General features: G+C 40.5%; 1 protein-coding gene across 5 annotated transcripts; it reads left to right on the plus strand.

The window, feature by feature from the left end:
* The first annotated feature begins 378 nt into the window (after positions 1 to 378).
* Positions 379 to 12,730, plus strand: fggy (FGGY carbohydrate kinase domain containing). Of its 5 annotated transcripts, none has more exons than XR_008962966.1 (17): positions 379 to 509; positions 1,792 to 1,976; positions 2,124 to 2,235; positions 2,317 to 2,468; positions 2,543 to 2,631; positions 2,849 to 2,964; positions 3,266 to 3,391; positions 3,462 to 3,565; positions 3,645 to 3,752; positions 4,016 to 4,077; positions 4,151 to 4,301; positions 4,434 to 4,508; positions 4,598 to 4,718; positions 5,088 to 5,182; positions 5,258 to 5,344; positions 8,729 to 8,793; positions 12,475 to 12,523. XR_008962966.1 is itself a non-coding variant. In XM_057333796.1 (17 exons), the coding sequence occupies exons 1-16, from the start codon at positions 407 to 409 to the stop codon at positions 8,751 to 8,753; spliced, it is 1,686 nt and encodes a 561-aa protein (XP_057189779.1). In that variant the 5' UTR covers positions 379 to 406; the 3' UTR covers positions 8,754 to 8,793; positions 12,475 to 12,589. The 5 variants fall into 5 exon arrangements, 4 of the variants coding, with proteins under 4 accessions (XP_057189779.1, XP_057189778.1, XP_057189780.1 ...); XM_057333796.1 differs by having other exon boundaries at positions 5,283 to 5,344; positions 12,475 to 12,589; XM_057333795.1 differs by lacking the exon at positions 8,729 to 8,793 and having other exon boundaries at positions 5,283 to 5,344; positions 12,475 to 12,730.
* Positions 12,731 to 22,084: the final 9,354 nt, after the last annotated feature.

The following is a 22,084-nucleotide window of genomic DNA, read 5'->3' on the forward strand; positions in this document are numbered from 1 at the left end:
AACAAAGTTACGCCACTGCTTCTCAGTGTGTGAGTGAAAGTGTTAGACCTGAACACGTTCACATATAGTGAAGTAAAATGGCAAACGGTGGCCTACTTTAAAAGTTGCTCAGTTTCATTGTGAGATGTTTAGTTCTCAGTATGACTGTTGAACTTTCTCCTACAGCGGTTCGGCGTGTCAGCTGTTTATATGTAAACCATTGATTGATTTCTGAGAGAAACCCTGTGTTCACGATTTACACACCACATATAAACCCATGACACAATAAAAAAGAATCGTGTCAACAGGCTAATTTGATAAACAAAAATGCAGTACAATAGCGATATTATATAGTATATTAATATCATTTTCTAACCTTTTCCAGCAGCTGCCTGCTTGAAAACAGGAGGCGTGTTCTATCTATTCTATGACATCATCAAAGCACCAGAGGAACGCGCTTCTCTCTCGCGGTGCCTTCAGTGGTTTTGAAGATCGCGCGACGTCGTGTTTGCTGGCTCATACACACGCAGGTAACGTTAAACACACGCGCAGCTTTTTTGTCAAGTGAATTATTGTTATTGATATACAGTCTTTCTCTTACAATCGTTAACTTTGCTTGGCAATTAAACATACAGTCATACTGATCGTTTTCTGTGTAATAGTTTGTATTCTTATTAGTGGTGGGCAGAGCGAGGCTTCGTGAAAAATCACTGAAACAGTTGAATCAAATGAGCCGTATCGTGTCGAGGCTTCGAACCATTCCGACACCCGTCTCCACGGTGACACCTAGTGGCCATTTGCGCGTGTTGCTCGAAGACGCTTATATAACAACGATTTAGACTCTAAATAATAGAATTAACTAAGTAATGTAAGCGTCCTAGAGCAACACGCACAAATGACTAGTGATTTACACAGTGGGGTGGGGGAGTGGTTAGTGATGTTGACTGGCGTGCTGTCGTCGAGTCTTCGAATCCTGGTTGAAGCGTCTTCACATCATTCTAGGATTTATTACAATAGTGTTTCTTTATTATGTTTTTTTTTTATTTCGAGTTTTTAGTGTCCTTAAGAACAGCAGATGTTTTGGCTACACCTATGCCCATCCAATAAATGAAGGAGGTAGGAGTGCATGTGTTTCAACATCGATAAGTGGTACGATTTGCCATCACACACCTCACAAGGCTGTTCTCAAAATGGTCCCATAGGCTATAACTGACCATTGACTTTTTACTGCACTCGTCTTATTTGTTGGATAATTTGGCATTTGACATACATTATTTATTTACATCAATAACACAACATATGGCTCTATTTGTTTAGTAAAATCTAATTTCACATTAAGTGATACTTATCCCGAGATGATGACTGTCCATAGATCACTACAAACATGGTTATTTTTGTATTTACAGTTAAATCAGTTATAGACACTGGTTTGTGAGTTAACTTTCAGATCAACACCCCCTAGTGGCGAAGTGTCGTCGAGTTTTGAAACAATAAAGTAAGGAAGCCTCGTTTGCTAAAAATCACGTGACTTAGCCAGTTTGACACGCACTTCGAAGCACTGAATCGATACGGGTTTCGAAGCTTCATGAAGCCTGTTTGGAAAGCGCCCATCACTAATTCTTATAGCTTAAAAGGCAGTGAGCAAACCCTCCCACGATGTGTTGTCGATCATTGACAATATAGTTTATTTCATTATGTTTTTAAATGACTTATGGTTGTGTTTGCATTCGACTGTAGAAAACGTAGCTTTGTTTTCTTGATGTAAAACAACTCACTTCGTGAAGTAATGTGTTTGTAATGTGTGTGCAAGAGAAATGAGCGGTTCTGCTTATATTGGAGTGGATGTGGGTACGGGCAGTGTACGGGCGGCTCTGGTCACACGGGACGGTCACGTCACACACACGTCAGAGGAAAGCCTTCACGTGTGGGAACCGTGTGCGGATCATTACGAGCAGTCATCCGCAGACATCTGGAGCAAATGCTGCACGGCTGTGAAGGTCACTCACAACTTCAAACTAAACACTTCTCTAAAACCGCATCGCTGGACTGCCTGCTTGTCCAAACCATGAAACATGTTTGTGTGGTGGTACACAAACCATTTCTCCATTAAACAGACTGTATGCATGTTGTTGTTGTTTTTTCAGAAAGTAACTCGGGGCATTGATGTGGACTCTGTAAGAGGAATTGGATTTGATGCCACGTGCTCTTTAGTGGCTCTGGACCGAGACTTTCAGCCTGTGGCTGTCAATCAAACTGGTGACGAGGCCATTTTTGTTGTAGACTGCAGTCCAGACGTTCCCTGTAACACTAATGTCTGATCGAGTTTCAGTTTTGCAGGAATCAGAGAAAGGAATGTGGTGATGTGGATGGATCATCGGGCTGCCGAACAAGCCTCTCGAATCACAGCCACGAAACATGAAGTCCTTCAGAGAGTTGGAGGGGTGATGTCACCGGAAATGCAGCCACCCAAATTACTGTGGCTCAAAGAGGTGGGACGCGTCACCGAGAGGTACTGCAGACTGTGTGCGTCCCCTGTGTGATCCTGTCTTTTCTTTTGGACTAGAATCTGAGGGAAACGTGCTGGAAGGAAACGGCACATTTCTTCGATCTTCCAGACTTTCTGTCATGGAAAGCCACGGGGTCCTTAGCAAGGTGAGGAGGTTTGTCTTTTCACAAAACCTGTCAAGAAGTTCTCCAAATTGTACATTTGTTGAACTGCCTATTTGAATTTGTGCCGATTGAAATCATTGTTTCCATGTTTCATGGGTGACTCTTTTGTGAGGTTACGTGCGATTCGCTCTCATCCGGATTGTTAAATGAATACCATTGTGCAGTAAAGCCCCCGGCTCACCCTGATCTCCTGATGCAGGTCTTTGTGTACTGTAGTGTGTAAATGGACCTATTCCCCGTCAGACGGCTGGAACGACACCTTCTGGACTGCCGCTGGACTGGAGGACCTGGTGGAGAACAATTATTCCAGAATAGGTAAGCTAAGAAAACGGGCAAACGTGAGGTGGGTTGACACAGAATATGGACTGGAGCATTCCCGTTTGGAAAAGGTCAGAGATGTAGCCATGTCTTATTCTAGTGTGTTCAACTCGCTGACTCAACAAACGGCCACCAACAGTCTAGCGGTCCGTAATGGCTTAGAACTTAATAGTGGACCTTTGTAAGATCGAAAGCCTCCGGCCACATTTAGCATGGGCTCATTCATATCATAAGTCGTGTGGCTCAGTAAGTGATCCTTTGCCTGCTTGAACTGATGCTCGTGCTGATTCATTTAAAGGGGCGGAGACAGGTCGTCCAGGCAGTCTGATAGGACGTCTCACCGCCGAGTCTGCCGCAGATTTAGGTTTGAAACCGGGCACGGCAGTCGGGGCTTCGCTCATAGATGCTCACGCAGGAGGTTTAGGTACACCGCACACCATTCCCAGAGTTTGTTGACGAGTCTGCGTGCCTTCACTTCATTATCTCTCGTTTAGGGGTGATGGGATCCGACGTGAGCGGTCACCACCTGCCGTGTGAAAACCAGCCGATCACATCCCGTATGGCTGTTATATGTGGCACGTCCTCATGTCACATGGCTGTAAGCTTGACTGCGGTGTGATGAGAGAGAAGGTGTGCAGACGTGTGAAAGTGTGATTGTGAAGCGCTGTGTTTTGTAGGTTAGCGAGCGGGCGCTGTTTGTTCCAGGGGTCTGGGGTCCGTATCTGTCTGCCATGGTGCCGGATCTGTGGCTGAATGAGGGAGGTCAGAGCGCCACTGGGCGACTGGTTAGTCCAATGATGTCAAAAAATCATATCTCTCTCCAGAAACATGTTTGTCTCTAATGCAGTAATTACAGCGATGCCGTGATTGCCATCCCACAATTCCTTGCCTCAAACATCCCCCTTACAGAAAGGAGGTGTATACTGTATACAAGTGTGCTATTAGGATAGACTTCTTTTGAAGCAAAAGCTTTCATGCAAGCATGTGAACCTATGGCATGATGTAGTGCGTGCGATGGTTTCCTAACAATGGGTTATTTGACGAGCAGGTGGAGCATGTGGTGAAAGGACACGTGGCGTACACGCAGTTAAAAGCACTGGCTGACAAGAGGTTTGCAGTTTGTCATGTGAAATCTCAGTGATTCTGCTGCGTGTGGTCTCTCAACACTTCTCCGTCTCCGCAGCGGGAAGAACGTTTACTCCTGTCTGAATGTCCGTCTGGAGAACATGACCAGAGGTCCAACACACCTGGAGCAGCTGACCGCCGGCCTGCACGTCTGGCCTGATTTCCATGGCAACCGCTCACCACTGGCCGACCAGACGTCCAGGGGCACGGTGATGGCCGCTGTGTTCTTATCATAACAAATCCTTTTCTCTTCTGTTTGGTTTCACATAGGCTCTCAGTTGTGGCTTTGCAGGACTATCCTGATGAAAGTTGTTTGAAAATAAGTTTTTTTTGGGGTTCAGGTTGTCGGACTCACTCTGTCACAGACTTTGGATGACTTGGCCCTGCTGTACCTAGCCACACTGCAGGCTATCGCTGTAAGACAAACTAGATATCTGATCAGATGTTTGTCTACGACAACGCTGCCAACGTTTTCATCGTTTGTCTCTCTCTCTGTTGCATGAAGCTTGGCACAAGACACATTATAGATGCCATGAGAGAGGCAGGACATGATATCACGACCCTGTTCCTCTGCGGGGGGCTGAGCAAGAACACGCTGCTCGTGCAGTTACATGCCAACGTCACGGGTATGACACTTACACCCCTTCATTTGTGCTGGGAGCGTCGCTAACACAAACCAGATTCAGCAGTTTCTCTTCTGAAGAACGTAAAGAAAACACTTCACAAATGTGCTGTCACACATACGAATACATGAATGAATGTGGCATTGCCTTCCAGCAAGCACACTTTTCAAACATTTCACCAAAAATCCTAAAACGATGAAACTATAAAGACAGATGAAAAGAGAAGACATTAGGGCGAATGATGTGATTTATGTTCACGTGTGAGGTAGATCTGTGTTGTTGACAACATACAAACAAACATTTTTACACATTTTTAAATGCCCACTGTGTGTTTGTGTTGATTTGAGATGATGATGATGATGTTCTGTACAGGTTTGCCTGTTGTTTTGTCAGAAGAAAGGGAGCCTGTGCTGGTCGGAGCTGCAGTTTTAGGAGCCTGTGCATCATCTGACTACAGCTCCATTCAGGTACACTACATACCGCCCTGCATCTCACAGGTTTTTATCATCATTGATTCATGAGGTCATCAGTCATACTTTCAGGAAATACTATCTGGTGCTTTTCTAGGAAGCAATGAGGAACATGAGCAGAATAGGGCATGTTGTCAGACCTAATCCTGAGCTAGAAAGGTAAGAATCAAATCATTCTGGTGTTTGAATCACAGCTCATTTGAATGAACTTCAGCAAAGGGGATTTGGCACATGTCAAACAAATCCTTCATTCTCCTGGGCTTCTTAAATGTAATGATGATGGAGAAATTTTTAAGGTTGTAGGATACATAAGAAACACTTAGACACCTCACTGTCCGCTGGATCGTAAATCAACGGGGCGGCTATTACAGTTCTGGCAATTTACTGTTTACAATGCACGGCTGTATCCATATCACACAAATGTTTGACTGCTATGACTGTTTTACCGAATCAATAAAAAACATCTTTTATCCTTGAAATTGTCTAAAATGATGATAGAAAAAACGAAAAATAAACATTAACTTGTACCTTTGTAACGATCTGCTTTATCAAGTGTTACACCAGTTCAAATGGGGTCAGATGAGACTGTGTGAGATTAGATCAGTTAAAAGGATGAGAAAGAAAAGTGATATAAATGATATGAGTATTTACAATATTCACATTAGACTGAAACAACACACTAAAACTAAGACGGTTAAAAGCATGGATAATATTAAGACCACACCGTAAAACAATCTTAAAAGTCCAAGTGTGTTAAAAATCCAATAAGGTGATAATCCACAATCCTTGAAATGTGTCTGGAATGGCAAGTGCTCAATAGAGAACCCTTCAGACTCCAGCAATCATTGGTTTGAGCTAAGCTAAGCTAACCACTTGTGCCATGATGCCTCCTTTAGAATCGCTCCAGACAAACCAGGTCAAATTAAAGCCATGCACTCATAAAACATTAAGAGGAATAAAATGTCTAAGACAACATGTGAAATATATTATAGTATAAAATACAGAAATCCATAAGATACATTGAGCAGTTAAAACATGTGTCATGTGTGACAGTGTCACATAGTCGCCGCCAGCCTACCGCTCCGGGGAAGGAACTTGTCCCTTTGAAGGTAGTGTCAGCATCCTGTCCGTCCTGTGGGTGTCCTCCTGAAGGTGTGCGCTAAATGTTATGGCCCTCTCATCCATACTGGATTCCACCTCTCTTTCATATTTCCACAGATTCCTCTGGCAGAGAGCCTAGTTTTACCGTATTTCTTACAAACACATTTTAACGCACACCTTCAAGAGGACACCCACAGGATAGACAATGCCACCATATACAGCTGCTCTCACGAGCCCAAACAATAGCATTAAAGCGCTGTCATGTTTTAGCATTCTTCACCTCAGCAAAGTCTCCGAGAAGCTCACATCTTCACTCATTATACCTGTAAAAGACCGGTTGCCACCAGTGCTGTATAATATAATTCATGTAATAATAATTATTATTTATTTTCGTAAAAGCCGTTTATAAGTTATAAGCGTCTCATCTGAATATGAAGATATTTTAGTAGCAAAACTTGAGAGCATGTAGATTTTAATTTGTGAACTTGTAAAGTAAGTATTTGTACCTGTACACTAAAATGTACACTCACAGCCCCAATGTGAAAACTTGTCAAATAAAAAACTGAAGTTGAATGTTGAGATTTGCACTCGTGGACAAAACTCACAAATCTGTCTTCTAAATTTGAAGTTGCAGAAAAATAGTCACAAACATGTAAACTGGCATTTACTAAAATACATTGGCAGATACAAATGCATAGCACATATTTACACGTTTTCCTAGATTCAGATTTGAATTGCAACCACAAATAGGCATCTACAACCTCTCAAACCTGTCACTGCAGTTTCAAACCACTGTAGCATTCTTGGCTTCTCTATGTTGTTTTACGTGCTTCGATCTGTTGGGTGACCTCCTGCGGCGCCGCGCAGACCAATCGGCGCGTGACATCATAGTACCGCGAGAGTGATGCGACAGTAGACGTCTCTGTATGCTTTCAAATAGCTCTCGCAGTGCTGTGATGTTGTGCGCTGCCTCATACAAAAATGCGCAGTACAAAACGCCTACCTTCGAGCAGACAGTGTTAATGGATTGAACAAAACAGTGACCATAGATGTAAAGAAACGAAGTTGCTTGTCAGGTTCAGAACAAGCAAGCATATTTTTTAAAATAAGCCCCAAAACCCGCAACCCGCAACAAGTGATTTTTTAACGCGACTTGACAGAAAAAGAAGCCCAAGGTCGCGTATTATAAGCGGACTTGGCAACTATGACTTGAAAGCTCAGAGGCGAGAGAAAGAACGGCATTTGATGACGTCACGCGGCTGAGCTACACCGCCCCCTAATGGCGGGAAAAAACACAATGAAATGAGTTTTTAAATCACTAATACAGTATTTACTTTAAGATGAAACTCTAAATCAATAAATACATTTTCCTTAACAAAAATACTACTTACAGCCACTTTTTTTTACTATAAATTAACTTTTCTATTTTATTCTCTTTTATATTTACGGCAGTATATCTTTGTTCTATGTTTGTCCTTTATTATCTATTTATTGCTTTTCTACCCCATCTGCAAAATATAATTTTTTTACAGGTACATACTGTATGACAATAAAGATCTTGAATCTGATAAGGGTGATGTATAAATTAGCAACCTAATTAACAACCTAACCAAGTTCGCTGACGATAATGATCAAAATTAAAAACAGAAAAACCGGTCATTGTGTAAGGCTCCTATATCAGAATGATCAGAATCAGTTCTTGTATAACACTGAAGGGGTTTATTCTGCGATAACAACCGACTGGATGCATTATCCTGCGGCTAGTAATTATCACATGAGAAAATAATTGTACACTAAATATTGATTAAATATGTTTAAGCTCATCTGTTAAAAATCCAAACCTTCCATGAGAAAAGAAACTTCCAGGTAAACCCACAACCCCAATACTGTATATGGTGGCATTGCTCAGTCCTGCATACAATTTCTGTTCATTTTCCCTTTATTGAAAATAACAAAAAAATATAAAAAAGTAGAAACAGCTTAAAAGTGCAATAATGGTCAATAATACATTGCTCACTGAATTTAATTTACATTTATATTATACTACTAGGAACGTGTTTTTTAAAATATTAATATAATATTGGTAACATTATAACTAAAGCAATAATAATTCTCAAGGGTTAGGCTATAGAATCATAATGTTGAACTGTGTAAATGTACATTTTTATATAGTATATCAATGAACATTATAGTATACATAATGGAAAATGTAGTCATCCTGTCATTATATTTTTAAACCAACCATAGTACACAACGGATTATCAATAGTATACAGAATGATATCATTAAAATACATTACGGAATGATATTATGATAGTATAATTCATGGAATAGTTATACATGATAGCATACATAAGTGTGATGGTTTCGCTTTAGTTGAAAACTGTTTTATTTAAACTATTATTTGCTAGATCCTTTCATTGTGGTTTTTCCTGCCATTAGGGGGCGGTGTGGCTCAGCCGCGTGACGTCATCAAATGCCGTTCTAAGCATTCAGAAGACAGATTTGTGAGTTTTGTCCACGAGTGCTAATCTCAACATTCAACTTCAGTTTTTTATTTTACAAGTTTTCACATTGGGGCTGTGAGTGTACATTTTAGTGTACAGGTACAACTACTTACTTTACAAGTTCACAAATTAAAATCTACACGCTCTCAAGTTTTGCTACTGAAATATCTTCATAGAGGAACTTTAATTTCTGTCAGTACCTCAAAATAAGGTTGTAATTGCTGTCAGATGACATTTTGACTGTAGGTTAATAATAGTGGTGGATTCATTTTGTGACAGAGTGCTAAAGATCACCATTTTACAACGGATAGTTTCACAAACTTTCATCAGAGACGGCTGGGATTCACTGATAATCCGCTGTTACTGGTGAATGGGGCTGAATCGACTAATCCTCCTCCTGTCCCGCCAACATTGTTGGCAGCATAGACATATATATATATATATATATATAACTAGACGCCGCCAGGGCCGCTTTGCTCCGCTGCTGTGATACGTCAATGGCGCCGCCATATTGGTGAGGGCAACAATGGGAGAGCTGCGCTTTTTCGGCATTAAAAGCACAATCACGTTTACATTTCTTAACATATTTAACATATCAATGGTTTATGATATACGTATAGAGTACAACTTTACCAAGTTTCTAGTTGCTTCGTGTCTCGATTATAGCTACTTTAAAATGAATGGTTGTCATAAGGAAATGTGAAATCCATTATTTGTGGCTGTTATTCGTGAGAATCCACTAGATGGCACCATGTTCAGTGATATGTTGTAGACAAGACAAGCAACAGAATAAATAACCACATTATAGTAGTCGAGAATAAAACAGACATGTAGCCTAGAGATTGTTTCTGAGATTTATTTCAGTCATCGAACAAAACACCCAAGGTAATATAGTTTAATGTATGTGTTATATTAAAAAGTTTCACTGTGGAAATGGCTTTTTCTGTAGTCATTTTTGACGATAAAAAAATAAAAGATGTTCTTTTATTTATCCGGTAAACCCGTTACAGCAGTAAAACATGATGTATGTGATAGGTAAGGGATAATGTCCAGGCAGCCGGTTGTTATCGCAGAAATGAGACCGTGTGATCAGGACGTGAAGCGAAGGGTCTTCTATCTCACTGAAGGGGCTTATTTCTGTGATAACAGCCGGCTGCCTGAACATTATCCCGCTTATTACACGACTACTTGCCACATGAGAAAAAAATGGACATAAAATGTGAATTAGAAATATTTTATTAGCTCATTTTTACCGAATGCAGACCTTCCGCGAGGAAAAGCCGTTTAGTTTCGGTTTTAAAGTAAGAAACGACGTTCAAACGTCACGAACAGGCAAATTGTTTGAATCATTTGTAAATTTAATGTCATATATGTTATTAAAAGACATATTTATAATTCATTTTTGTGTAATATTAAACTGCCCCTCTCAAAATGATTTGCAGCATCCGGGTTACAGGATGTTACTAGTTTTGAGCGGTTGTTATTTGAAAAGAACAACCCTTGGAATTTCACGACTGGCCAATCAGAATCAAGCATTCAAATGAGCCGTGTAATAAAGTAAATCAAATAACACTGCCGTGTATTGTAAGTATGAAATAGCAGTATCATATAAATAGGCTTGTCAAGCAATTAGTAAAGATGAATTGTTTAGATTTTTCCCAGGATTTTAAAGTGAACGAGCTGTGTTCTGATAATGTGCATTTAATCTGCCTTAAATTATTTAACAATAGCGATGTGTACACAATTATTAAGCCTAAACGATTGCTTGACAAGCCTGAGTTTTAACAGCTCCATATGACAATAAATACATTTTCAAGTCTAACCATCTTTAACTGGAGTCAAAACGTTTCTGTACTCAACGTAAATAGAGAAGTATTGAAATTAGTTGAGAAATGAAAACGATGTTGTGTTTTTATCCAGACAACTGCAGCTCCACCATTCACTCGTATGTCTTTATAGTCGGCTTTTGCCCTCACCAATATGGCGGCGGCGTTGACGTACAATCCAGCGGACAATGAGGCGTCTAGTTAATATATAAAGTATATGTCTATGGTTGGCAGTACAACAGCTTTCCCTCAAGTGGGTGTGGCTTCATCACTGACAGTGGACACCGCCCCAGCGTTTGAGAGCAGAAAATACTGCTTGTTTTTTCAAGATTTTGATAACTTACGTTATTTACCTGCCGGCTTGTTTATCGTAGAAATTTGGCTGGGTGGTAAAGAACACATTTTTCTATGATGTGACAAACTCAAAACACATTTAATATTGTTTTTCACAGACTTTTTAAATTGCATTGACGACATCAATCAATGTTATTGTTATGTTACCCCGATTTTAATATTTATTTCAAAACATTGCATTTCTTTGAGCCAATCATTCTGTAAGATGCTGGATTCTATAATAATACCTTTTGTTTGGGGATATAATGCACATTGTATATCTAAAGCACATTTCCGCAAGTAATTAACAGGAGGTCTTGGTCTGTCCTTTCCTGGTCTTTTGGCAGGAATCGACTCCTTTTTGACTGCATAATTTGTATGTTGTCATAGGCTATAACTGGTTAAATAGTAGTTGTAATTGGTGCAAAGCAGCGAATACCATTTAAAAAGCAATCATGTTTAAGGTAAACGTCACCCCTCCGCTCCATGCCTGACAGTACAGGTTAACATCCCATCCAAAACACTGCAGTAATCAGAGAAAGAACGACACCTCTCTTATAAAAGGGCATAGAATATTTCCCGCTCGTTCTTCGCCTTTAATCCAATCACAGTGGATGCTCAAATTCTTCTTCTTAAAAACTCTTATATTTCTTATGTCCCTCCTCTAGTCTGGACTTCTCTGAACAACTGTTGAAACTGTATAAGTGGTTTTGAATAAGCGTCTGCTGCTATGCTTAAATGCGAGTCTGTGCGCATGACTGCACGAGCTGTTGTTTGGACACACATCGAAATCGTGTTTGTGAAAGCATTTAAGACCCTGTTTTGAATGACAGTAAATGAAGTTGAAGAGTCGATTCTATCGACTCCAACAATGTGAGTCGGGAATCAGAGTCGACTCCAAAAAAACCTGTAATCGAACACCCCTACCTGGGAAAAAGATCTGATGGAAATATAAAACTGACTTGAAGGAGACCATTGATTTTTTAACTTTGGGTACCCTGGATATGCGTTTTTTAGGAGTCCTGTAGGATTGGTAAGACTTTAGGTAACATGTAGGATTGCTAACACTTAAGGTAGTGGTTCTCAACTCTGGCCCGCGAGATCCATTTTCCTGCCGAGTTTAGCCACAACTCTGATATAAAACACCTGAACAAGCTAATCAGCGTCTTTAGGAATAGATGCGTTCAACTTAATGCGGCGCTGCGCAAATCTATCAAAGTATGACATTTAAGTACCGCGATAGCGATTCAAGAGCAGATTGCTCCGTACGCATTTGAATCGCTCCCGCGGTACTTTAATGCGATATGCCAAACAATCTGCGCAGCCCAACATTAAGTTGAACGCGTCTGTTCCTGAAGTCACTGATGATTAGCCTCTTCAGGTGTTTTATCAGAGTTGGGGCTAAACTCGGCAGGAAAATGGATCTCGCGGGCCAGAGTTGAGAACCACTGACGTAAGGTAACGTGTAGGATTGGTAGTGAAATTGTATTACATGTAGTAACTAATATTTGTCTCTATAAAGCTTTTACAGAAAGAAGTATGAAGTGTTTCTGATGCTTTACCATCACCAGAAGGAATACATCAAACTGATGAATGATGGAGACCACTGCAACTCGCCGTACGGCCACTGATGCTGCCCTGGAGTCATGTGTATCATTCATCTCCTCATATCGTTGTATCTCCTCATATGAATTCAGATGTTTGATTGATTAACATTACTCCAATCAATCAAATCATTACGTGTGTGTTATGAATAAACAGGCAATGTGTTTTAAAAATGGAGCTCCTGATATCTGCTCATGTCACAAATATGTGATGCAGGGGTGGTGACCCCAGTCCTGGAGAGTTTTCCTTCAGCCCTAATCAAACACACCCGAACAAGCTTAACCCCACATTGAATTGTTATTTTCCACAGATCAGGCCTATATCATTCAAAGTGGCAAAGTATGTTGCAACCTGCATTAGAGTACAGTGGCCCTGCTGAAACACACATCAGTCAGTGTGCAGTAGATAGACAGACCAGCCTGCATTTAATAGTGATTCTTTACATGAGCGTACCTTTATTATTCAAAGTGAAGCACATGATGAAGAGAAACAATCTGTGAAATAAGAGAAATCACTTTGACGCACATGAATGGTGTCTTCTCTGGTATCGTCGGACTATTTTTGTAAGTTTGTACTTATGTCACTTTCTGTGATTTCATTAACCTACAGTAGTGGTTCTCAAACTTTTCAGATCAAGTACCACCTTTAAAAAAAATGAGTTGTTCCAAGTAGCACCCAATGACCGCCATAGAAAACACATGAATAAACACTCAGATTAATAGCAGAGCTGTGGATCTTAACTTGCCTCATGATTAGATTCACCTCCAATTCTAATGTATTATTAATAATTCAAACACTAAAGAACATGTTTTACAGCACGAGCACACAATACATCATCGCATTCTCCCTGCATAACTGTTCATTTTCACTAGAAGTTTGTGTTGTTTACTTGACGCACATACGTGCCGATTGCCAACAAAACAGACATTTGACTCAGTTTCACTCACCATATGCGGTTCATGACTGGCATCATTTAGCGCTGGGACCACTTCATCTATCAGTTTCAAACCATCTCCAAATCCAGCGTAATAGCCATCGTTTATATAACATTCATCACCAAATGCAGTGAACTAACAAACACAGCTGAACTTCAGTACAACGAATGAAACGCATTGATGGGCGTGCTCTCGCTGGTTGATGCACTGGCATGCTTTTCCAGGAAAATTATCCAATAAGGGACTAAGAAAGGTTGTTACGTAAGGGAATTTCATGTTGGGAAAAAACTTTCAGAAACCTATACGAACCCGGGGGGGTTTGAGCACAGAAATACTATGCGATACGTCCAACTTGTTTTTTTACAAGTTGATGTTAAGCATGAGAAGACAGCACATTTAACAGTCTAAGGGCTTGTCCACACCGGGATGATAATCGTGCGTGTTTATCATTGACGTTTAACGCCTCGTGACTAAACAAAGGGCGCCAATGTGAGTGTGCAGACTGACGCGAAAAACGCCAGGCGTAAAAGCAGCATTCTTTTTAAAACTCCTTCGGGCTCGTTTTTTTGGTTTGACACGCCGCGTTAAAAACTGGCCGTCCAATGAGATTGGCGCTTTTGTTCACGTGCCCAGAGCTGCTGAAGTTACAGTAAAACACCACTTGGTGGCGCTCAAGCATACATTGCCGAGCACACATTGACGAAGAGGAAGCAAGAAGAATTCTTCTTCTGTGTGACAAGTGAGTGTCAGAAGCATAAAGTTGTGCAGCGCCACCTTGTGTACCGGGGTGTTTCTGTTTTTCATTAAGCGCCATCTTTGTCAAGGAGTGAATTTGCACATTCCCTCAGCTCATCGCCAGTGAAAATCGTTAGGGTATGTATGCCGAAAAATGTCTCGAAAAAAGGTACGTCCCGGTCTGTACGTACCTTTAATAAGTCAGAATGCATGTTGCACCACCCCTTTAACAACAGCTTTAAACAGCGGTCCAAGTTCAGAAATACATAATAGAAATACAGAAATATGCTTTGGATAAAAGCGTCTGCTTCATCACTAAATGTAAAATGTAAACAAGAAGCCTAATTTACATGCAGCTCATCGGAAGAGAAAGAGTGAGAGACTCACAAGCGTCTGTCTGCTCCGGCTCTGTGTTTGAGTTACATCCACCAATGATAATAATACCATGGTCTGTTTGAAACTGGATTCTGATTTGCTTGAAGGTGTGCATTTAAACCGGGGTTGTTGAATGCTTCAATCTGATTGACAGATGTTCTATGGGTATGCATTAACTTTCAGTAAATCATTAATAAACACTGATAGCCTACTGGCTGGTTTTCCTCTTCAAGCTGCTTATGACTGATAACAAATATATTTGGATTGACCTAATCTTTCAAAAGTTTGCGTCATTTTTTTACAGCTGTGATGCAAACAATACGAGGAATAAATAATATTATTATCACTGGCTTTACTGTCACATTACTGCAAACACACAGGTGTGCGCGTGGTCTCTCTCTCTCTCACACACACCACGTAGCAGCGGCTCAAGCTTCCGAGTCCATTTGCCCTGACGGAAATGAGATGCACAAGAAAGTAGTCCTACCATCAACTGCATTTTAAAGACGATAACATGACAAATGTTGAAATTAAACATTTGAACAATGTCCAGTGGTGTGGTCCTCTTCGCGTCGTGGCCGCATTACCACCTCAGGGTGTGCATTAACTTTAGAACAATTGAACGTCCTGTCATCAATTATTCCTTCCTTAATGCACGGCTGGGCATGACGCCCCTGCATATAATAGTAAACGCTCAGTAAACTTTTTCATATGCTTTACAATAAGTTATGAACCGAATGTTAGAAAATGACAAATGAGGCATCAATGGAATCTGCACGGACCAGGAGAAATGATAACCGTCAGAAAGTGAATTTCAGACAAAGCGTTCAAGATTTATAAGCAATTATATAAAAAGCATTATATCTCATGAATGCTAAGTGGCGCTGTCTTCACAGGTATGTTCAGGACAATACTTCAATTATGTGTACCAAATTTTGGCCGCTGGCGAAAGGGCTAGCTAATGCTAAAGATTAGACATGTTTTTACTTACATTTTATGCCACAATCTGTACAAATAAAAAAGCATTTGTCCCCAGTGTTTATCTAATCATTGGCATTAGCTAGCGCTTTCACCAAATGTCCAAATGACTTCAACATAGAGTAGTTGCGCATGTAGTCAATACTATGCACGAGCGATCTGCTTTGACTAGGGGTTTACTTCCCCTCGCAAGTGTTAATTTACGTGCACAGTTTTTGTGTTCAAGTTTGAGATTTGCAATTTCTGCGCGAGCGCAAATGTCAGAAATAGGCTTCCACGACTGGCCTATGAAAATGCAACATCAAACGATGAACTCTTATTGGTTGGACCTGTCAAACCCACGATCTCAGGTAACCAGTTTCGTTTATTAACTTAAAGCGACAACGAGCAACTTCTGCTCACTGTTGCCCCAGTGGTTGATAAGCGGAATTGTCTGTTTACAGTGTCGTAAAAACTTTGCAAAGATTTCCCGCTGGCAGCTCAATACGCGTGAGTTTATTTACAAAGCCGGCGGACCCAGATACGCTATGAAAACAGCGCATAGCATGTATATATATATAACGACAACATTAGCCTACTCAACGACTGAACTGTTCAACATTTACGCGGTTTACTGGTCTGAACTAAAGAATCTGCTACTTTTTACCACAACACGTTTATTGTGGTTTTTTTAGTCTTCATTTACAAGCACTACACACATTCATGACGAGACACGACAACATGCTAGCTATTGACACCGGCAACCATATATTATCTCTCAGCTAGTGTGAACCGGTGGTGCGCCAATGACACAGACTAATAACAAATACTTTCAAAAGTACAGGACAGTAACAAAAAATGTACAAATAATACTTACAAATCCAGGAGCAGTACCGCTAGGTCTCCATCCGTTTTGCAACCCGTTGCCTCTTGCTGCTCACGCCACCGAGTGTAAGCCCGTCCGATATTGATTCGTGACCGGCCTCGTGTCCGATCACTCTCTCGCTTTCTTTTCTTTGCTTCCTCTGACAAAACCCTCTTTGGTTTTTTGGCTGGCTCTGCCATGGTGATGTTTTGGTTCGTTTCGTCTTACTGTTAGCTCTGCTGTTGGCTAACTTCTCCCAGGCTACGAGTAAAACGTGACGTATGCCGTAAAGCAGGGGATAGGCGGGGCTTGTACCGGCCCGAACACTAAAGTTACAAGTGCAATTTCAGCCGATAGGAGGCTGCTCAGGTAGCAACGGCAGTAAAATTCGTCCAGTTAAAAGTTGACCTACCACTAAAATAATTTTAGAGACATTATTTTAAGGTCAAAAAGTTGCTCGTTGTCGCTTTAAAGAGGAACTGGTTTTATCCCCAAGCTGCAGAACATGAAAGTCTTCCATTGCTCCTGATACTGAATGATGTTTGTTCCAACCTGTAAACAGATATTCTCTTTTGTAAATGTACACACATACATATTATTATTACAATAATTATTTATCATTAAAACTGTATTGTCAAAAATGATGTACAGTCATGTGGAAAAAAGTACAAGCACATGTTGATACCACAAATTCATAGGTCTTTACATCTTAGCCTGATGACCTGTAGGGGTCACACTTTTCCTATTGACTTTAATTGTAAACATTAGTACACAGTGTTCATTTCATGTGTCATATGATAGATTATATTAATTTATTATTATGTACACGTTTCATTACGTATTTGTCTAAATATAAAAAATGAAACATTGTTGGTCCTTTTTCACACGACTGTATAACAGGAAGTTTCAGACATTAATCTCTTACCTGCAAATTTGTCAGTTAAGGCTTCAGGCTCCCACTTCTGAAGATTTCCTTCGCATATAATCTCTAAAAGATAGATCAATATATTGAAAGCTTGTCAATGAAGGCCATTGCTGCAAGTCTAGAAAACAAAAATGCCACTGAGGCAAGCCCCCTCGTGTTTTGTGGTCAATGAACGCCAAAATAATGTATTTTCTGTTATTTGCTTTACACGTATGATAAAGGTAATAAATGTAACGAAATAAAATGAACACACTCGTCATTTGAATTCCGGTGTTGTGTAATATTCAGTTCCCATGAAAAACTGTTCCAATGGGCGGGGTCAGTGTTAATATTCATTGGTCGTTCCGCGGTGGGCGTGGTCTTTGAGCAGAAGCGACTGGAATGGAGTGTGTTGTCTGCTCTCTTCCCTAGTTTGAATTGTGAATTATTTCGTTAAGGTAATAAAACGAATGGTCATATGCCCCGTTTAGATGGACAACTGTTTATTTTATTCACATAATATGGTTAAAATGCTTAGTTTTGCATGTGGATTTATAAAATCGCTTTCTCATGGCCATATGGCAATGTTTTTACTGTGTAGCTTAAGTGGATGACACTAGTCGATAAGCCTACTAAATTGAATCGAACACATTTCTCTTGTTTTGTTTGTTTTTGGCATTTATTTTCAAGCTAATCTGGGTCGCAGTTACACACACACACACACACACACACACACACACAGTCATCTTTTCCTATTTCCAAAGCAGCTTTACATGACAAAAAAAGCTAGGTGTGAATTAAGATGAGAGTACATTCACACCACAGCAAGAACGAGTGCGTCTGTCGGTCACAGGGATTGGCATCATCTCTCCAATGAGTCTGTTAGACTGGAGCTGGAAATGATATGATGATCCTGAGGTAAGGTGGAAGGGCAGACAAAGAGTAGTTAACTGCAGTTCATGAATTTCTAACAGCACATAATCATTACTGTTATTTGAATTTAATATTTTACTATTAAACTGTAGACACTTAGACATGCATTCTGTAAATTCTGGCTAAAGAGATGTATTTCATTTAGATTTAGGTGATTACTAGTCAAATGGTATGTAGAAATCCTATTCCAAAATTAAACAGGACCTTGGCATCTAGGACAAACAAAAACATCCTTTAAATTGAGTCGGTTCACACATTCCCAGTGAAACCACCCATTACAGCAGTCGCACTGAATCTAAACAAGACAATGACATTACACCATGTTTTAAAGCAACGCCCAAAGAGTAATTGCTGATTAACAGACCCAAGAGTTCTGTGTAATCTTGTGTGAAAGGATATTTGTCCCCACATGTCAAGCATAAGTCTGACAGGTCATCTGTGGAAATAAAAGCATCAACATTATGCAATTAATATTGATGAAACAAACGTGTCAGTTGAACTTTTTTCATATTGTATATATGTTATGTGTGCCTGCGTATATACAAACCACTATCGTGTAGCAGACACGGGCCCATTTCTCTATGTCAATATTGGCTGCTGTGCTTCAAAACAATTTGGGTTAATTATGTTTATTTATTTAACTTTGTCATTTCTTGTGATTGTGCATCCAGAGAGAACATGAATTTTGGCAACGCCTACAACGTGTAATGCTTTGTTGCATGTGTTTATGAATAAAATGGGAAAAGTTGACTCTCTCTGTGTGTGTGTGTGTGTGTGTGTGTGTGCGTGCGTGCGTGCGTGCGTGCGTGCGTGTGTGTGTGTGTGTGTGTGTAAGTACTAGAAGGAAAGCCTTTTATGGGCAATAATTTCAATATGTCCGTTTTGTCATTTGTGCTCTCAGAAATGGTCTTTTAGCTCACAGGGAAAACACCAATAAACACCTTTCGCCTGCTCATTGTTCTTTTGAATTGTTGTAAGGTTCTTAACAAAAATACTGACAAGAGTCAACACAAAACAACACCAGAGAACACAAATCTTTATTTGAACATGCATGGAACCACACCTGAGATTAGTTGCAGTCAATGAAAGTTATGAAAAAAAAAAAACCCCAACTAGGACCCAGTTTAGCTTGAAAATAAATGCCAAAAACAAACAAAACAAGAGAAATGTGTTCGATGGACACTCCGTTCCAGTCGCTTGTGCGCAGTTCAAAAGGCCACGCCCACCGCGGAACGAGAAATGAATATTCACACTAACCCCACCCACAGGAACAGTTTTTCCACGGGAACTGAATGTTACACAACACCGGTGCCTTTGACTGAGTGGCGCTGCAGCGGTTGGAGTCCTGACGCTTCCGCTGGGTCCTAAATCCCGAATTCTCCGCCAAATATCTAAAATATGATTTCCACATACGTTTATGACTTACCTAAAAGTTTCGTACAAAGAAAGACAAAGCGAGGGGGTGTCCCAAACAATTATTTTTTATCTACGTTTGAAATAAGATGGTTATAAAAAGCAAGTGTTGGCGTCGACAGTCATGCAGATTATAAAAACTGTCTACAGAGATGTACGTTTGTTTTGCTATGAAAAACATGTATATATGCAGACACATGCACGCACTTTTTATTTAATTAAAGTATTATTAATATTAACTGACCTCTCGTCTGTCAGCAGTTGCGCCGGTGTTCTGCCAATTTATGCTACCCATAAATTTGTACTACCCTCGTGTTGTGATTGGGTTGGGGGAGGGGTTATTTAGGTATAAGGGTTTGGTTGGGGGAGGGGTTAGTCCTGTTTTGTATGGAGGTAGCAAAATTTGATAGGGATGCATAAATTGGCAGAACACCGGTCGACCGACTGAAATTTAAAATAACCGCGCACGCAGCTCAATTTTAACCGAGCTGACTGGGTTGTTACAGAAATGACCCAATGAACGTCAGAAATAGCCCAACAAAACGACCCAATATCTCTAACCTAACTATTGGGTTACCAGAATAACCTAACGTTTTTTAGAGTGTTGACGCTAGACACTACTTCCGCATTTGTCTAGGACACTGTTGTCATGCGGTTTCTACGTCAGTAAAGGCGGTAACAAAGGGGAACGCGGATATGACGCCATTGACAGGCGACGGCACAACCCCTGTGTCACTGTTTAGAATGGCCATTTTCTCACGATTTACAAGTAGTTGGAAACATTTGTGATATTGTAAATACTCTGGCCTAGTGGTTTTTTGGATATTTTACCGCAAAATTGTTACAAACTGCACCTTTAAACAGCACTGGAGTCGGTGTGTCCAGACGTGTAAGTGTGAATGACTGATTGGGCCAATAATGATGAAGGCATTCTGTCTGTCAACACCTTTCAGGTCATTAGAGCTCTCCTAAACAGCAGTAAAAGTTTTTAGTTTAGAGTTTCCACTTAAAACCTATTCACAATGCTGCTGAGAGCAACTCTTACTAAGGAACAGAAAGAAATGTTAAAGAGAGACATGCGGCTACAAGTGATAGTTCACCTCAAAATGAAAATTCTGTCTTCATTGTCTTACATTTTAAAGATACTCGGAGAAAGGTTGTTTTACATTTCACATGGGATTTTCTAGTGACTGCAGGACATCAGGAAGCAATCTTGATTTAAAGGGACAGTTCACCCCAAAATGAAAATTCTGTCGTCATTTACTCACCCACTTGCCATGTCAAATCTGTATGACTTTAACCTGTAGAACACAAAAGAAGACATGCTTCACGTTCATTTTCTTTCTATGTTTGCTGCCGCTAGAGGGCAACAGTTCACAGAGGGAGTGATCTGGGTGTGTGGTGTACAAAGTGATTTTCCCTCCCTCTTGAGATGTTGAAGGTTGTGTGGGGGGGCACCAAGGATCCTCTCAGCAGTCCTGCTTGTCTATAGTAGTCTTTTGATGACAAAAACCAGACACTTACGCATGAACACAGGACAGACTCAAGAACTGCAGCAGGTTGAACTTCCTCAGCTGGCTTATCTATGTGAGTGTCCCATTTCAGGTCCTGTAAGATGGTGGTGCCCACGCAGCTGAATGACTCCGCTGCGGCCACAGTGCTGTTCATGATGGTGTCTGGAGTGTGTTGAGCTCCAGGTTGTTGTGATTGCACCAGACGGCCAGCTCTTTAATCTAGCTGAATGTGTGAAGTGCAGATCAGACCAGATCAGAGCGGGTGTGAGGTGTGAGTCTGGTCTTTTCAAATCGCCAGTTGTTGATTCTCCACAGATGGGGGGCGGGGGGCTCATGGCCGAAAAATGTCTCAGATGGCAGCAGGATAAGCAGACATGACTGGAGTGCTTGATGACTTTAGCAGCTCTGGGGTAGATGAAGAGAATTCAGGAATGCTAATAAAGAGTCTGAAATGTGTGCTTGTTATCTCTTCACAATGCTGGGTTATTTTCAAGACAAACCTAACAGTTGGGTTAAATTGAACTAAAAAGTGTTTGACCCTACAATGGGCAAAAAACAACCAGCATTTATTTACCCAAACATATCCAGGCGGTGTAAATAGTCAAAATAAATATCAAATATGTTTAAACCTAAAGTCTAATATGTGATCTGGTTTTTAAAAAGCCTGTTTGAACAATCATCCCCCTTTAAAATGATGACTTACATGAGCACAATTTCCTGGCTCACGGGGGTCATCCACCATCTGAAGTGGACATACACAAAACTAAAATATTTGTATTAACTCCTTTTGTTAGAAGAGTTGAGATACATTAACTGAAAAACTCTCTTCAACGTGAAGCTCATGTTCAACATGTTGCTTTAGTTTATTTCATGCAATCAGTAAAAACACGAGCGCA

This window comes from Triplophysa rosa, linkage group LG5, assembly GCF_024868665.1.
Source record: "Triplophysa rosa linkage group LG5, Trosa_1v2, whole genome shotgun sequence".
Taxonomy (NCBI): Eukaryota; Metazoa; Chordata; class Actinopteri; order Cypriniformes; family Nemacheilidae; genus Triplophysa; species Triplophysa rosa.